Source organism: Myodes glareolus, chromosome 12 (genome assembly GCF_982192425.1).
Source record: "Myodes glareolus chromosome 12, mMyoGla1.1, whole genome shotgun sequence".
In the NCBI taxonomy this organism is placed as follows: domain Eukaryota; kingdom Metazoa; phylum Chordata; class Mammalia; order Rodentia; family Cricetidae; genus Myodes; species Myodes glareolus.
The window spans coordinates 34,267,881-34,284,526 of NC_142037.1; the positions used below are offsets into that span (position 1 = coordinate 34,267,881).

The window sequence follows — 16,646 nt, forward strand, 5'->3', positions numbered from 1 at the left end:
AAAGCATTCTACTAACTAAGCTATATCCTAGACCTACAGTGACCCACTGAAGGAAAGAAGGTGTGGGACAAGATGAGATTACCCGTTAAGAACTCACTGAAAAAGCAAAACACAGGGAACAGTTTGCCAAGGACTTCTAATATCAAGTGACCAACCAGAAGAAGGGTGAAAGAAAGATATTCCGGAAAGTCAGCACAGCAGTGGTTTTGAAAAGCAAGGCCATTTCTACATGATCCCTAAGAATCAAGATGGAAGAGCAGAAGCTAGTGCCAACCAGAATCAGCATGATACTGAGAGAAATATGTAGCCAGGGCAAATTCTTCTGGGTTCCTAGATAAGGTTGGTGAAGATTCAATCCATAGCAAAGAGAATAGCCTCCAATTTTACCCAGAAGCACTCCCAGATTCTGGGAACACTTGGAAAAGATCATCAAGCAATGAAAGTAAACGGACAGGAACATGTTAGTGCACACCACACAGCTGGAAACAGCTGGGATTGTTTCTTCTTCTGTGGTCAGAACAGGATTCCATACAAAAAAGAATATTCTTTGGGGCTGAAGAGACAGTTCAGCAGATAAGAACACTGGCTGCTCCTTCAGAAATCCTGAGTTCAATTCCAAGAACCCATGTGTGACTCACAACCATCTATCATGGGATCTGATTCTTATACACAAAATACATAAGTAAATCTTTTTAAAATTTGTTCTCCAAAAAAGAGACATTCTGTGTTCCTAAAGGTATACCCTATGTTTATATTGCTTGTTACTGCATTTCTAGAACACTGAATATCTTTGAGCACAAATCCACCATATTTCTACCTCAAAAGAAGTCTTTACATGTGTGTGCTTTGTGGCAAGCTTCAGACGGCACTGAGAGTGCTGTCTGCTCCTCGCGGTCCTGTATCATAGCTCAGGTTTCTTTTTAGCCTTCACATATGGTTGATGATAATAGTTGTGCACAGATTCATATTAAGTGAATTAGCAACATACAACTTTTTCCATTAGTAAAAGTATAAATTATTAGTTTCATTATTGGCTATAAAATGTGAACCAAGCACACTGCTAAGATCAGAACCAAGGGCTGGAAAGGTGGCTGAACAGATATAACCCTCCCTGTGAAAATGTGAATGCTGGAATTAAGATCCCTAAACCCACTATGAAAGATTCGTGGGTGTGGCAGCCTGCCTTTAATCCAAGTACAGAAAGAGCAGAGACAGATTATTCCTGGAGCAACCTAGCTAGGCAGAGGATCAATAATGGCACAGCCTGGGTTCATCAAGAAACAGTGGCTCAATATTGAAGTTGTGGATCATTTGAGGAAAATACTTGACATCAACCAGGGGTCTCTACAGACACACATAGGGTCATGTATACACATATGACTGCACATACAGCACACATGCATATGAGAAGAAGAAAGGGGAAGGATTAGAATGCAGGTTAGGACACAAAGCTAAAATACTAGTAACAATCAAACTCTACATACAATCAGTCTGGTGGCAGGTGGGACCATGTTCCCATGCAGCCCTTGTTGCCACCGCGCATCATCCACACCACAGCTGCTGTTAGCCTGGTCTTCGTTGGGGTCATCTTTGAAGACTGCATGGGCGTGCTCATCCGGGCTCACAGATCTCAAAGGTTCGATAAAATATCGTTCATCTCCTTGACTGAAGTAGCCCCTAAGAAGCATAAGAATCCAGACTTCTTAAGGAAAGTATTCTTTGGCAGTTACACAGACACAGTGTCTTCAATGTCTTCATGACTTCCTAGCCAAAGCCAAAGAAGTTTAATCTTATGGTAACAAAGTAACCCAACTTTCCTGTTTCTGGAGGGGGTTTCCTGATACAGAACCTGCTTTTCATCCAGTTCCTACACTACAGGGGTTTGAAAGGGACAGTCGCTTTGGAGTCTTATGAGGGATTTAAATTCTAGGCCTGTTCTGATTACCAAGAATCCAGAAATCATTAATTAAGCAGCCTCATTTTTTTTTGGTCTATAAACTAGAAAATAGAAGGACTAGATGGAGGTGGTAGGGGTGGACAGACAAAGCAGGTGAGCCTGTGGCCAGGGGAGATTTCCAGAGTCTTCGCAATCCCTGGTACTGAAGCTGATTTACGGATGGTTGCTCACTACATTGTTTTTAAGGCCTACTAGCTTTTGTTTAAATTACAAGCAATTCCAGTTTAATTAAGGAGTTTTTACTCCTTACTTAATCTAGAGTTCCAATGGCTTAAAATTGGTCTGCATTGTATTTAGTGAGACTATTAAGCACTGTACTAAAAGTGGGGAATAAAAGGTGTCCACAGTCTCTCCCTTCATGAACCTTATATTCAAAATGAGGAAAATGAATGTGGAGAAATACTTTTAAAAGTATATGTGGTTATTTAGTAACTATATCTAATTAGTATGAAGTAGAAATGCATGAGTATACAGTGTCTAAAACTGCAAGACAGCAAGTGTGTGTGCTTCGTTCAGATGGTTCGGTTGTAGTGCATGGTAGTTAAAGTAGGACATTTCAGTAGAGACAGACGTGGTGAACCAACAGGATGTAACTAGAAGGTATAATCACTGCAGCTTGATAAGGGAATGGAGGCTAGAGAGCGGAGGCAGGGACTCTTCAAAGACTTCATGATGCCTGACTGGTTAAGTTATAATGATTATTCCACTCATGAGGTCAAGAACACTGGGAAAATAATGACTTATGAGACAACTGATTGACTTAGTTTAGAGCACATTAAAGCTTGAATTCTTCTTTAAGGTATCCAACTAGAAGTGTGGAAAAGTAAATGGGTCAGTTCTTGGTATTGATGGGTTAGACCAGTACATGGGGAGTCACTAACCGCACAGAAAGATGCAGATGTTCTTAAGAATAAAGCTCGAGATGAATAAATGTGAGGAGAGGTTAGAGGAGCCCCTACACTCTCACAGAGTCTGACTATAAAACTGGGTCTAAAAAAACCTTCACTTTTAATTGAGAAAAAGAACAAAAACAAAACAGAAGGTGGTTCAGTCATATAATTTTCATGCTTAAAAAGAAATGATATGTTGGTGTGAAATTCAAAATCGTGTGGCCTTTAGGAATCACACTTAACTACATCATGTAATTAGTTATACTTGGGGCTCTTCGGACTTTTCAGACACGACCTCTATGCCAGTGGGATGTGGAAAGATTCCTGAAGTCTCACCGTAGACCGTCACACGTGCTGATGCTGGCTTCAGATGCTTCCTCATCTATGATGTGTCCTTGGTAGTAACAGTTAACCTAAGGGGAATGAAAGGTATTTTGTAGATGAAAGTCTTCAGACTTTCAGAGGTTTTAGACTCCACATCCCATTGGGATTTGAAATCTTTGAATAGGAACAGCTTTCTGCTGCACAGTAGTTAAGTTAGAGACTTTTTAAAAAAATTAAATACAAACATTTTATGTATTAAATTATTTATGATAGTTAATGACTCCCTAAATGCTTATATAATGCAGTGTGTGTATTATATATAGTACTGTAAATATAGTGTACTATATAACATTATACATTATATAGTACATTCTATATATTATTGTAATGTATTAGTAATAGTGTATTACTAATAATATATTAGTAATAATAAAATAGCTGAGCACTATTTAAAGAATAAATGGATTTTGTTATCTAAGTTTAAAATCTGAGTCTCCAAAAATCTAACTTTTACTTTCCTTCTATAAAAATGTATTACTCTCTGTACTTTTTCCAATTTGGAGTGACCACTCCCCCATCCCTTTTTAAACCTATGGGCTATTCAGGTTGTTTGTCCAAAGAGTCAAACTAGATTAAAATGAACCTACACAACAGGCTGTGATTCTATTTGGAGCAAAGTTCCAGAGTTATTTCTCCATGTGGCTGTTCCACACCAGAGCCTTCTATCTTGGAAGCAATGTGCCTACATAATCCCAGAAAGTTTGAAGGCTCACAACAGCAAAAGAAGATCTGAGGTAGATGCTTTGCTACACAGTTATGGGTTCCATGTAACAAGTGCCACATGGAGAGCTCAGGGGACAGATCAAGAGCAGAGTTACTTATGACAATATGGAGTTCTACAATTGATGTTGTGTAAAAGGAGACTGTGTCTTTCTTTCCTGTCAGGTGCTATTATGTAAATGGAGACTGTTCATTCATTTCCTGACTGCCAAGACAGGAATAATCACACAGAAACTTTATTAGTTACAACACAATTTCGCCAATAGCTTAGGTGTATTCCTAGTTAGCTCTTATATCTTAAGCTGACCCCTTTCTATTATCTATGTATCACCACAAGGCTGTGGCCTACCAGTAAGGATCCAGAGTCCTTCTCCTTCAGCAGCTCCATGGCGTAACCCTGACTCCACCTGCTATCTCTATATATCTCTTTCCTGCCTGGCTTTATTCTGCCCTATCACAGGCCAAAGCAGTTTCCTTTTTAACCAGTGATAATAAACACATTCACAGCATACAGAGGGGAATCCCACATCAATGCTAAAGTAGTCTTCAGTGTGACAGACCACATAATTTGGAGGTGTGATAACAAAGCATGCTTATCTCTTCATGTTGCAGAGTTCCTCGCAGAAAACAACTCTTAAAACATGTGAGGTTCTACTGCCTGCCTCCCATGAAAACTGGAAAAGGTTCCTGGGGTCATCCTTCATCATTCTTAGGAAAATATAATAATGTGAGAAGATCAATTAAGTAATTATTGCTACCGGAGAAAAAAGAACACCAAAACTGTAAAAGCAGTTCCAGCCCTGCGTGCCTGGCAAGGACACTGGAGGTAAGCCTGCAGGGTGCACTCCATTAGTAGGGAACCTGGGGGGCAGTTTTACCATGATTTGTGGGCTTGTGGTGACCTCCTTTCCACTGGAATTATAGTATGTTTCCGAGTAGCCTGGTGCCAGGAGCTTGCTGGAGAAAGAAAAAGAAAGAGCACGGTTACACATGTCAACTGTGAAAGTTCAGCAAATGAACAAGCCTTCCCAGGTCAGGCCATGGAGACAAATGTTAACTTCTCAGCTTCCCCTATGTGCTGGAGAAGTCTACACAGGAAAATACTGCTCACATTGGTCAGGCCAGAGGGCTAGGGAGCGGGGGAGGGGCTAGGACATTCCAGAGGGCTTTGGAAAAAGCCCCTCATCACAGGGGACTTGGTTGTTATTCCCAGGAGAAACTTGAGAAGAAGCAGAACCGAGGTCAAAGGTGGCAGAAAGCAGTTACTGCATCGAGTTTGGCACAAAGGCATAGCATTACCCGCCCCCCTCTGCCCCAGTCCTTTCCAAAGGGCAGTAACATGAGGCCCTCTCTCAAGCACAGAAGCGGACAAACTTAAGCAAAACTTAAAGCAAATTATACTGGAACTACTCCAGTCCTTGGTAAAACAATCTAACCTGTCTTCCTGCACCTTATTGTTGGGTTCAACTTATAAAGTTTCAAAAGCCTAGTAAACTATTAATTTACCTAATGCCTTTCTACGACTCAAGAGAAAAGCACATTGGCTGGCTCCTTGGGCTCCTTGGGAGGGAAGGCCGGAGGGTCAAGCATTGGAGGCACTAAAGCTCATGACAACCCCTGCCGGCACACTTCCCCCACTGTAGCCTGTCACGGGGGAGGACCGCAGAAGCTGGACACATACTCACTTGTTCTTCTTCAGGTAAAGGACAGCCACCTTTCCATTGATTGTCATTTGGTACCTTAGCTCAGTTTCAAATGCTTCCTGCAAAAACACACCAAGATTTACTTATGATCAACCAATGGCAATTTCTATTTATTAATCTCTAGCAGTGGACTGTGAGATCAGCTGTCTATTTAAACCAGAAGTGTTCAACCTGTGGGTCATGACCCCTCTTACAGGGGGGTTCACATATCAGATAGCCCACATATCAGATATTTACATTACAATTCATAACAGTAGCAACATTGTAACTAGGAAGTAGACAGGAAAATAATTTTATAGTTGGGGGTCACCACAATCAAAGGAACTGATTTAGGGTCACAGCACCAGGAAGGTCGAGAACCACTGGTCTCTATCCTGTGCAGTAGATCAATCCACCAGCTAAACAGACAAATAAGCTCTGTGTATACATGTGTGTACATGTGTGAGTGTGTGCTGAGAACTGACCCCAGAATCTTGGAAATGCTGGCTAAGGGCTCTATCACTGAGTTCCATTCTAGGCCCCTTATCTGATATCTTTATATATAGTCTTGATATTCTTGGAAAGGTTTTATTTGGATCACCAAGTGTTTATGGAAACAAATATTTATATTCCGGAACATAGGATAGAGGATGGAATGAGGGAGGGAGTGGGGGAGTGGGGACATGCCAAAGACATAGAAAGTGCCTTTAACTTAGTAGGTGGGTGAAGGGTTGCCCAGCAACCTGAACTATGTCATTAGTATCATGTGACCGAAAGCATGAAACAACTCCTGCCTTTCCACTCTGAGTTCCACAGAAGCATCATGCCATGCACACCCCACACACATTTGTACTTACATATACATATATGCACTCATGTATATATGCACATGTACATATACACTTATACACACTAAACAAATAAATATATAAATAGATGTAATAAAAATTAAAATACCTAAGTAAATAGCTTCAAACTAGAAGGGAAGGTTGCATTTACTCTCATAGACACATGCACACATACATCCGATATGCACACACCACCCTATATTTGTAAAACGAACGTTATTTTGGAATCAAGAACTAAATTGTGTAAGACAAGCCATGAAGTATGATTTCAGGAAATGATTCTGTTAGTCTGCACATAAATATACCACAATAACTTTACAGAATATATGAGATGATTGAGAGAGAGGGAGAAAGAGACACAGAAATGTGTGTGTGTGTGTGTGTGTGTGTGTGTGTGTGTGTGTGTAAACATTTAAGTGGCAAAGAATCCACAAGAAAGGGTAGAGAGTCAGACATAAGCCCTAGGGAGGAGAGAAAAGACAGCACCAACACTGACTTTCAAATAGCTGATGTCATGAAGAAGAAGAAGTGAAAAGAGCCCACTCACAGAAACCAGAAAACCCTTGAAAATGTGTCATAATGCATGTGACACCGTGGGTACCACAGGCAGAGTAGTTATTTTCAACCAACTTCACTTTGCACAAGTTAAATCTTCCATTTTCCACACAGTACCACCGCCATTATTATATGCACTTGAAGACAGAGGATTATTTAACGTCAGAGTTTTCAACAGGAGAATTGGCAAAGCTAAACATGAAACATGAACACACACTCACCCTTGCCACTAGGTCACCATACATCAGAATAATGTAAGGCTTGTGTGGCTGTTCAGAGGCAACCTAGACAAGCAATGTGTCTGCAGTAAAACCAAGCACACAACATCATACACATCCCTCTGTGAAATCACTCTAAAGATCAAAATTGTGAGCTGGAGGAGTGGTTCCTTTGTTAAGAGCACTTGCTGCTCTTTCAAAGGACCCCAGTTGGGCTTCTAACACCTAAGAAGGGTGGCTCACAAGCACCAGTAACTCCGTCTCCAAGGGGTCTGATGACCTCTTTTGACCTTTACAGTAACTATCTGCACTTGCACATATATACACACAGACACATGGCACATATGTATAGAAAAATTTAGAACTAATTGACCATCTACCATAGCCAGTGACTAATCTATGGTTTCCTCTCAAAAATATAAATTTCAAATAAAAGTTTGATTTATGAGGAAATCATTTCATAGCTGTGATAAACTCACTTTACCTATGTTCAAACTTCCTCAAAGCACTCAGAAAAAAAATGTAGCTGACATTTTTTATATTGAAAAAAGTTATTTGAAGAAAACTTCCTTGAAGAAGACTCTGCTGCAGATGGATTCCATCAGAGTTGGTGGGACATTTTCTTGCTAAAGATATTTTGGGAAAGAGACTTGTTGTGGCAATTACTAGGTAAAGATGTGTTACATTTGTTTTTGATGCAGAATATTACTTTATCTGTGTAAAGGTGTGTTGTATTTGTTTATGCTGCATTTGTTTAATGGTGTAAGGATGTTCTATATTTGTTTATGCTTCATTTGTTTAATTATGAAAAGATGTGTTGCTGCTTCCACCTTGCCTACCTAAGGCACTTGATTTGACTGATAAAAAGTTGAATCACCAATAGCTAGGCAGAGAAAGGACAGGCAGGATTGGTGGGCAGAGAGAATAAGCAGGAGGAGAAATCTAGGCTTGAGAGAAAGGGAGAAGAAGAAAAAAGAAGGAGAAGAGAATGAGGGAGAAAGAGAGCTTTCTCCACTCCTCCAAGGGCAGGAAGACAGGCAGTCACAACACAGACAGACACTAGAGGAAACAGGGAAGTAAGGCATACAGAAAGGAAGAAAGGTTTAAAAAAAGAAAACCAAGGCGAAAGGTAGACAGAAACAAGCTAATTTACATTAACGAGCTAGGCAGAAATGAACCTAAGCTAGGACAAACATTCATAATTAATAAGACGTCCCCATGTCATGATTTGGGAGCTGGTTGGTGGCCCCAAAGGAAAAAGCCTGGTGCACAGACTTTCCTAAGAGCTCCACGGGCATCAATTGGAGTTGAAAGAAATTGAATGAAGAAATTTCTGATAGGGGAATATGCACTCCTGAGTAGTTGCATTTCAGATGATTTCAGTTCAGTGACATCCATCTATCTCTCTGTTTTTGACTCCCACCAAATGTTGCAGAATGTACATAATTAGCAAGTTGTTGGTGAATGGAACATCATAATTTACTTTGCAAATAGGCCCTCCAAGTATAGTTCAGGATGGCCTACAACTCACTATATAGCCCAGGCTGATATCCAACTCACAACTCACAAACAAGTGAATTACAAGTGTACACTGCCATGCCCAGATCTGCATATCATGTTTTAGCTTTCTTCTTGTGACTAATTAAAAATTTGAGCTACTGCTGCCTGACAATGTGCTATTTCGTTACAATAGGGGAATTATACAAAATTTAACGCTTTCTACATAGAAAAGGTACAAATTTCAGACAAAAATGTTAATTTATAGTCTTTTGCAATGTTTTATTTTCTGATTCTGGTTTAGATTCTAGTTTAAGGCAATAATTATGTGTGTGGGTAGATGGTAGATAGGTAAATAATACTACATGTAAGTCATATATAGTTATTTGGAAGACTACAGCATAAATTATTATAAAATATCAAAGTTTGTACTCTGACTACACATATCACTTATCAGAATCTTAATGTATTAAATGAAGTTAGAAGAACTTTGGGCTGTAGTGAAAAATAAAAGCTTGGGAAACAAATTAATATAATAATTAATACTGTTAGTCTCCAAAGAAATATATATGCATATATGACTATATAAAAAAACAAGAGTGTGTGTGTGTGTGTGTGTGTGTGTGTGTATTCAAGAGTCACTGGAAAACCAAAAGAGTTACCTGGGAGATGGCTCAGTTGGTAAAGTGCTTCATATGTAAGCATTAGGACTTGAGTTCTATGCCCAGAATCCAGCTCTTTAAAAAGCCTGGCATTGACGGTCCATGCTTCTAATTTCAGCAAAAAGACATGGAGACAGGTAGATCCTCCCTGACCAGCCTAATTGTGAATGAGAGTGTTCCAGTCCATTGAGAGACTCTCAACAAAGTGGATACCATGATAGACAATGTAGGCATGACTATGGCCTCCCCTACATGTTCTCACATGCATTCATATGTGCACAGACATACACATCAGCTGCATGTACAAGAAAGAAGACAATCACAGATGTACTAACCTTTGGCTCTGGCTCTTTGGTCTCTCTTTTACGCAATGGATGAAGTCTTATGGGATAAACCACTTCATAATTCTTGGCCTTGGGGAGTTCTTTGGCCGCACTCACTGGCGGAGAAAGAAGGAAGAGAAGATGAAGCTGTGGGCCTGAAGCAGCTGTTCAGAAGTGGCCACCAAGATGGGTGATGCCACACAGAGCCCTCCAGGGGTTTGTGTCCTGACACAGGGAAAGCTGGAGAACACCAGAAACCCATTCCCCACCCCACCCCAATATTTAATCTCTGTCCTTCGGTATTTCTCAGGGAGGGATTTCCAAGTGTCTCTCTGAGGACAACATTTTTTTGTTAATGTTCCCATTTCTTTTTACCCTTTTGGATCCGGGCAGTGACTCTACAGCAGGAGAACGAGACAAGTACAAGCTAAGCACCATTCAGTCCCCGTGGATGCTGGTTACTCCCATGATAATGTAGTAGAAATGCTCCAGGACCTCGCTGCTATGAAAATGGAATCAGATGCACACCCTTTCTGATCAAAACACATGTTCCTTTGAAGTTTCAACAGTAATATTTAAAACATAGTCCCCGTAAGAAAAAAGCTCTGATGCTAGGATCATAGAAAGGGCTATCGTGAGCAGTCCTGACAAGCCTTCATTTTTGGCATAGAAAAATAAGAAAATTTGAGAAGTAGAGAATCCGAACAGAGGCACTGATCTGGGCAGAGCTAGTTGGAGGCCAGATTCACACCGTGAGGAAAATAGAAAGTCACCTCAAACAACCAATCCACATCTCAGAGGCTCAGGACCAAGCGTTTTCTGGAAACTCTGCTAAAGAGAAATCCAGAGCTTTCCATATTTTTAACTTGATTTTTAATTTTTCTTTTTGCTCTCCACATGATGTGTTCCCAGCTCTCTGTGGGTACCTCTGGATGAAATGTGAGTGGTCCCACTCTGGCTGCTGCTGGTGCCTAAAGGCCTACTTGGAATGAAGACCCAGTGGAGCTCAGAGAACAGAGGCAGGATGCCTGCAGTAGGGTCTAGAAAAAAGCTTCCTTTTCTTCTCTGTGTCATTCTTTGGAGTTTCTCTGAGGGCAAACCTAGCTCCCAGATCAAGCATTTACGGTTATGTAAACCAATACTACTGTTGCCCACCCAATAGAAGACATAGATGACAGAGTTCACCAAGCAGGATAGCACTTGACAGCTTAGCGCAATGACTTCTCAGCGAATAAGCATTAATTCCTTTTCATTTTATTTTCATGAAAATTGAAGCAAAATTTAAAAAAAAAATATTCTAGCGATGTCGGTTTGGAATGTTTTTAGTTCATTTGATCGCACAAGAACCATTTAACCCAGGAGATTAGGAAACCTCATTAAGCTCTAAGGATGCACTCAGAGTCAAAATAGCAATTAAGATAATGAAGGAAAGAAGCGTTCTCTCCATGCCTTACTGTTTACTGAATACGTTTTCAAAAACAAAGCTAAGGCTGAAGAGGTGGCTCTGCAGTTAAGAGTTCTGGCTGCTCTGGCAGAGAACCGAGGTTCTATTCTCAGCACCCACAGGAGAAAAGCAGCTCACAAATGTGGGTAACTGTTGTCTAGAAAATCTGATGCCGTCTTCTGGCCTCCTTGGCCACCAGGCCTGCAAGTGGACTACAGGCATGCATATAAGCAAAACATCCTTATACACAAAAATTTTAAATATGTAAATAAATAAAAGCATTTAAAGTCATGTGCAGAATTACAATATCTTAATTTTAGATGTGGAAAACTTTAACTACCTGGAATGTGAGGGAAGATTAAGACATGTTCAAGTAGTTTATAATAGTATACAAACAAACACAAACCACTATAATGTCTTCAAAAGGGCCACGCTCATTAAAATACATTTTCATCAGCTGTGACAAGTAATTCTTTATCATGCTTCTATAGTAATACAAAGTTTTTCTTTTTCTTTTCTTTCTTTCTTTCTTTCTTTCTTTTTTTCTGTCTTTTTGTTTGTTCTTCATTTTCCCCCGCCCCACTAGGTTAGCCTCAAATCCAAGAGCCTTCTTCTTCCAAATCCCAAAGCTGGGCTTCTCTACCTACATCTCTAAGCCCAGTCCACAAGATTCTTGGGTTGCTCATTTCTTGCAGTCATGAGGTAATCACTGTACTTTTTATTTCTATGGAATGAAATACAAACTTTTATTAAATATATATGCAATTCATTTTAATTTGAAAAAAGTAATAGTATTGGGCACAAAAATAACATTTTAATGTTCTAAAACATGGGATGGTCATTCTCGCCTGCTAAAATTCTGTGATTACTTCAGAACAGTGAGATGCCATGAGGTAAGAAACAGCTCTTGCCATAAATGAGCTAATGGCACGGGTACAATTCCCTGCAGCCTCTTTTAATTCACTGGCACAGAACAAGCACGCCATACGGTGCCAGTGTGTTGCCTGGTGTATTATGGTGTCTAATCGTCGCAATTAGTCCCGGAATGTTGATTATGAAGCCATCTCTCACTAATACTTGAGCAACAACAATTCTTTTCTTGAAATGCCATACAAGGGGAGGCATGGAGCTGGGGAGATGGCTCAGTAGTTAAGAACACTTCCTGCCCTTTCAGAGGACCCCAAATTCACTTCCTATCACAACTGCCTGAAACTCCAGTTCTGGGGCCTCTTACCTCTCCTGGTCTGTACAGATACCTGCACTCTGCACACACACACACACACACACACACACACACACACACACACACACATATACATACACACTCAGATGCCCTCACAGACTCACAATTACAAAGTAGAAATAACTTTTTAATTTTTTTAAATGCCATATTGGAGGGATGGAGCAATGGCACATGTGTTTAAGTTACTCTTCCTAAGGATGCAGTTTCTATTCCTAACACCCACCTGGAGATGTACAACTGTCTCTGAGACCCAACACTTTCTTCTGGCCTCTGCAAGCAAATATGCATGCAGATAAAATACCCACATACATAAACTCTTTTCATTATTTTTTGATGACAAAAAATCAAACCAATTGGGCTCAACCAACAAGTGTAGTTCTAACAGGAAATCAGCTGAAGCTCCCTTTGAGTCATAAAGTGATGACAATACCCCACATGACCCTTCTATAGAGAGAATGTGACAGCAGCCCCACTTCTCTTTGGGGAGAAAGTGAACAGGGAACTAGGTCACCCCATCTAACAGCAAGCCCCTTTTGGTGCCATACACGTTGAACATACGCTTCCAGTTAGTTGAAAGCCTAACAGTTCACGAAACCAAAAGCTTCCAACTTGTTCTTAACTTTGGACTCAACACAATGTATACTACTCACAAAATTTATTTCCAACCCACTCTTCGGTGGGGAGGCACGTCCAAGAAGAAACCCAAACAAACAAAAGTGTTTCTTTTTAAAGTCTTTAGCAACATCGCTTAGCTATATAAAATGAGTTAAGTTTCCAGTTCATTCCAAACCCTTGCAACACAGTCCGTTCTCTAAAGAAAACAGATAGGTTTTCTCTCAAAAGGCTCCGGTTCTCCTGAAAGCTAGAAGACCCTAGAAATAGGCTATCTGAGGTATCGGGATTTCCACAGCATAGAAAGGAATGGAGTAGACACAAATCTTGTTTGCCTCATGCATCCTTGCATTTGATGGAGATGAGGCAGCCTCCTCCCAGGTGAATAAAATCCAGTTAATTATTTAGAAGCCAGTGGCACAAACAGAGCTAACTAACTGCCATCCAGGGATTACACAAATCCAAGGCGTAACACAATATGTTTCTATTAAATTTGTTTGAATGCTTGTTTGCTTTCTCTCTCCCACAGAACTCATGTGTTGAAATAGTGTTGACTGGCAAAACTGGATCAAGAGAGAGAAGACAGCCAGTTTGGCTTGAGTTAGAGGAGCAAGTCTGTGGTTGTGGATCAGACTATTTTCACTGTTTGTTAGTTTAAAATTAAGCAAGACTCACTAATGAGATTGACATGGCTGACCTCATTCTAGAATGCCGTTCTATCTGGGTTCGTTTGGGGGACATTTGTGCATAATATTGACATCTGCATGTTGCTCCAATTCTGTTAAAAAATGTGCCAGGGTTGTCTTTTCAAATGAGGCATCAAGCTTTTAATGCAAGTTTATGCTATAACATTGACTCTCTGTCCCACTCAGACTCTTGAACTTGTAAGCATTATTCAGGAAAAGTGAGTATAGGAGGAAACTAGAGTCCATATCCTAATGAAGTCTATTATTTGGCTATATAGGTTAAGTTGTGAATAATAGCTTACCTTTTCCAGTCACTTTTTAAAGGCCAGAAATAACTGCTAGTTAAAATAAATGTATTTTTAAAGTCACTGCTTCCCTGGACAAACGGGATGGAGATTTGTCTTTTGATTTGCTCTTCCCCTAAACATTTTCCGTGTCTTTTTAAATATGTGTTTTTACTTTTCGTATGATGAAATCCCATGTCACTTTTCTCAGGGAACGGGGAAGTTAATTACAAACATCTGGCCCAATTTTACATATTTTTCTTTTATTTTTAGTGGAACCAGGTAAAAGATAGGGCCAGAAGGCACATACATAGAATACGGATGATGTAGAGGGAGAAATAAAGAGGAAGAGGTAAGAAAACAAATCTTTTGTTTCTTGCATTCTGGCTGGAAAACCCTTGCTCCCAGTAAGGACTGGTTTTCCAGCCAGAATGACGTCACACTTCTAGGGGGGGGACTCTAAGACTTTGCATCTCTTGCTGCCATGTTCTGATATAGAGTGGGAGGAGCAGAAACAGCCTTGTTTCTGGAAATTTCTACCAGATGTCCCTGAAATGACAGAAGCATGCATGCATCACTTGTGAGGCTATCACTGGATCTGCTGAATCTTTCTCCCCTTGAGCAGAGCTGACTCCCAAGCAGTTCTGTTCCTACTTAGAGTGGTGTCCCCAACAACACTGGGGACAATCTTTTTGGAAAATATGAGGAAGGAATCCCTACAAACACTTCAATTCCTGCTAATCCAAATAGGAATTTTAAGTCAAGAGCTCATATATTTAAGGATATAATAGTATCCTAAAATTCAAGGGTGTTAAGTACACTTTTTACAAGTCTGAGAAACAAAGGAGAAGTCATTTTTAGGAAGAAGGTGCAGAGCAGGTCAGGGAGGAAGACAACCTTTTTGTGCTTGGTGCTGTCACTTCTGTTCACCATTCATTCATTCCTGGGTCGGTCCCAGAAAACATTCCATGATCCAGGAAAACATTTGCCAGCTAGGATGAAGATTCAAGCTCCAGACACAGACACAGAAAAACTAGAGAAATATGTTGTCAGGTCCCAGCCATGTGAGCCTAAGATGAAAATTTATAAAATGGTACAACCTACTTGCTAGAACGTGGAATGAAGGAGAATTCACTGCATTTAAATTCTTAGGTGTCTGCTGTAACCACTGTAAGGGAAGGTTATCAACACACCTAACTGAGACTCCTCCTCACCAACAACATCACAATGCTTTCTCACAAAACTGAGCACAGCATCCTGCCAATTAACTGCATGCATCACCACTGAGCCTAAAAACGTGCTGTCCAAAGTATTTTAAGTTGCTGAATTGGCCCCCATTATAAGAGCAGATACTTTCTCAAATCCTTGATGGGCATGACCACTCAAATTTTGACCTAAAAGTTGACACAATTGGTTTTGATAGCTTTGTGGGTTTTTTGTTGTTTGCTTGTTTGTTTTGGTTTTGATTCAAAGATCATATTCATGGTTTCAATGTATACGAGATTCCTTTTCTCTTTTAAAGTAGCAGCTGAAAATAAATGTTTCACACAAACCTCGATTTACCCTCTTTCACGTCCATCACAGCCTTCAAACCACAGCTTAAAACCAAAAAGGCTAGAAAAACTGGCAAAGGGAATAAACAGCTATCCAATGTATTATATACCCTATGACTAGGAGCGGCTGGCTAGCATGTAGTCCTGTGACATGTTGAACAGAGACATGTTGAACCCAGAGAAGGGTTAACACCTACCTGGAACTGGCGAAAGGAGGAATGAGACTACCAGAAGACTCCATTGCAACATGCTGCGGTCCCAGGAGCAGTGCCTGCCTCCGCTCACACCTGTAAGGCTGCTTCTGCCCCAGCCTCCTCTTAAGGGAGACAGAATGAAACTCCCTGCTTCATTGTGTACGCATGAGCAAGTGTTTACTGAAGGCGTTGCACAACTTGGGAGCTGTGGTCCCGCCGCAATGGCATGGCAGGAGGAAGTCCTGGCCGCCTCCTGGCTGGCTCTAAAATTTCCTGTATTAGCAGCTATTGTTTCCCTCTCTTTATTCTCTATGAATTTACCCACTCAAGAGTAAAATAGCAAGTTTTCAGTGTATTGTTAGAGCTCAGTAGGTCACAAGGAAGTAATTGCCTTCAGATATTTTGATATATATGCCTGGTTATATACCATATATGTAATTATATTTGGAATATGCACATGCTGTATACATATATACATGCATATTATGTGTATACATTATCTATAATATATTTAAATATATAGATTTATCATTTCCAGCTAAATCAATAAAAAGTTATGGAGAATATATTCTTTGTGTATATATTTATTTTATAGCTATTTTCTAACTCCTTTTAATATCTATGTGACATCTTATGTCTACAAGGTATCTATAACTAATATCTTATTCCAATTACTCTACCCTGTACTCTCACACAATGATGTTCACAAGAAGCTTTGACTGTCCCGAAATAAGAAGTTTTTGAAGACAGGACTTCATAAATCCTAGGCTAGGCTCCAACATACTATGTAGCACAGAATGAATTTGATCTCTTCACTCTCCTGTCTCTAGCCCGAGGGCTGGGATTACAGGACCTTCACACTCGGGGTTTTACATAGGGTTTTACATAGATCAA

At 40.2% G+C, this 16,646-nt stretch overlaps 1 protein-coding gene across 1 annotated transcript in view; it reads right to left on the reverse strand.

Moving 5' to 3' along the window:
• Positions 1 to 15,942, reverse strand: part of Adam28 (ADAM metallopeptidase domain 28) — a 56,458-nt gene extending 40,516 nt beyond the window's left edge. The window contains exons 1-6 of the mRNA XM_087912192.1: positions 15,756 to 15,942; positions 9,749 to 9,852; positions 5,637 to 5,713; positions 4,830 to 4,908; positions 3,184 to 3,260; positions 1,485 to 1,677 (exon numbers count right to left, since the gene is read on the reverse strand). Of these exons, the coding sequence (XP_087768318.1) occupies positions 1,485 to 1,677; positions 3,184 to 3,260; positions 4,830 to 4,908; positions 5,637 to 5,713; positions 9,749 to 9,852; positions 15,756 to 15,807 (582 nt within the window). The 5' untranslated portion in view covers positions 15,808 to 15,942. The remainder of the gene's footprint in view (positions 1 to 1,484; positions 1,678 to 3,183; positions 3,261 to 4,829; positions 4,909 to 5,636; positions 5,714 to 9,748; positions 9,853 to 15,755) is intronic.
• Positions 15,943 to 16,646: the final 704 nt, after the last annotated feature.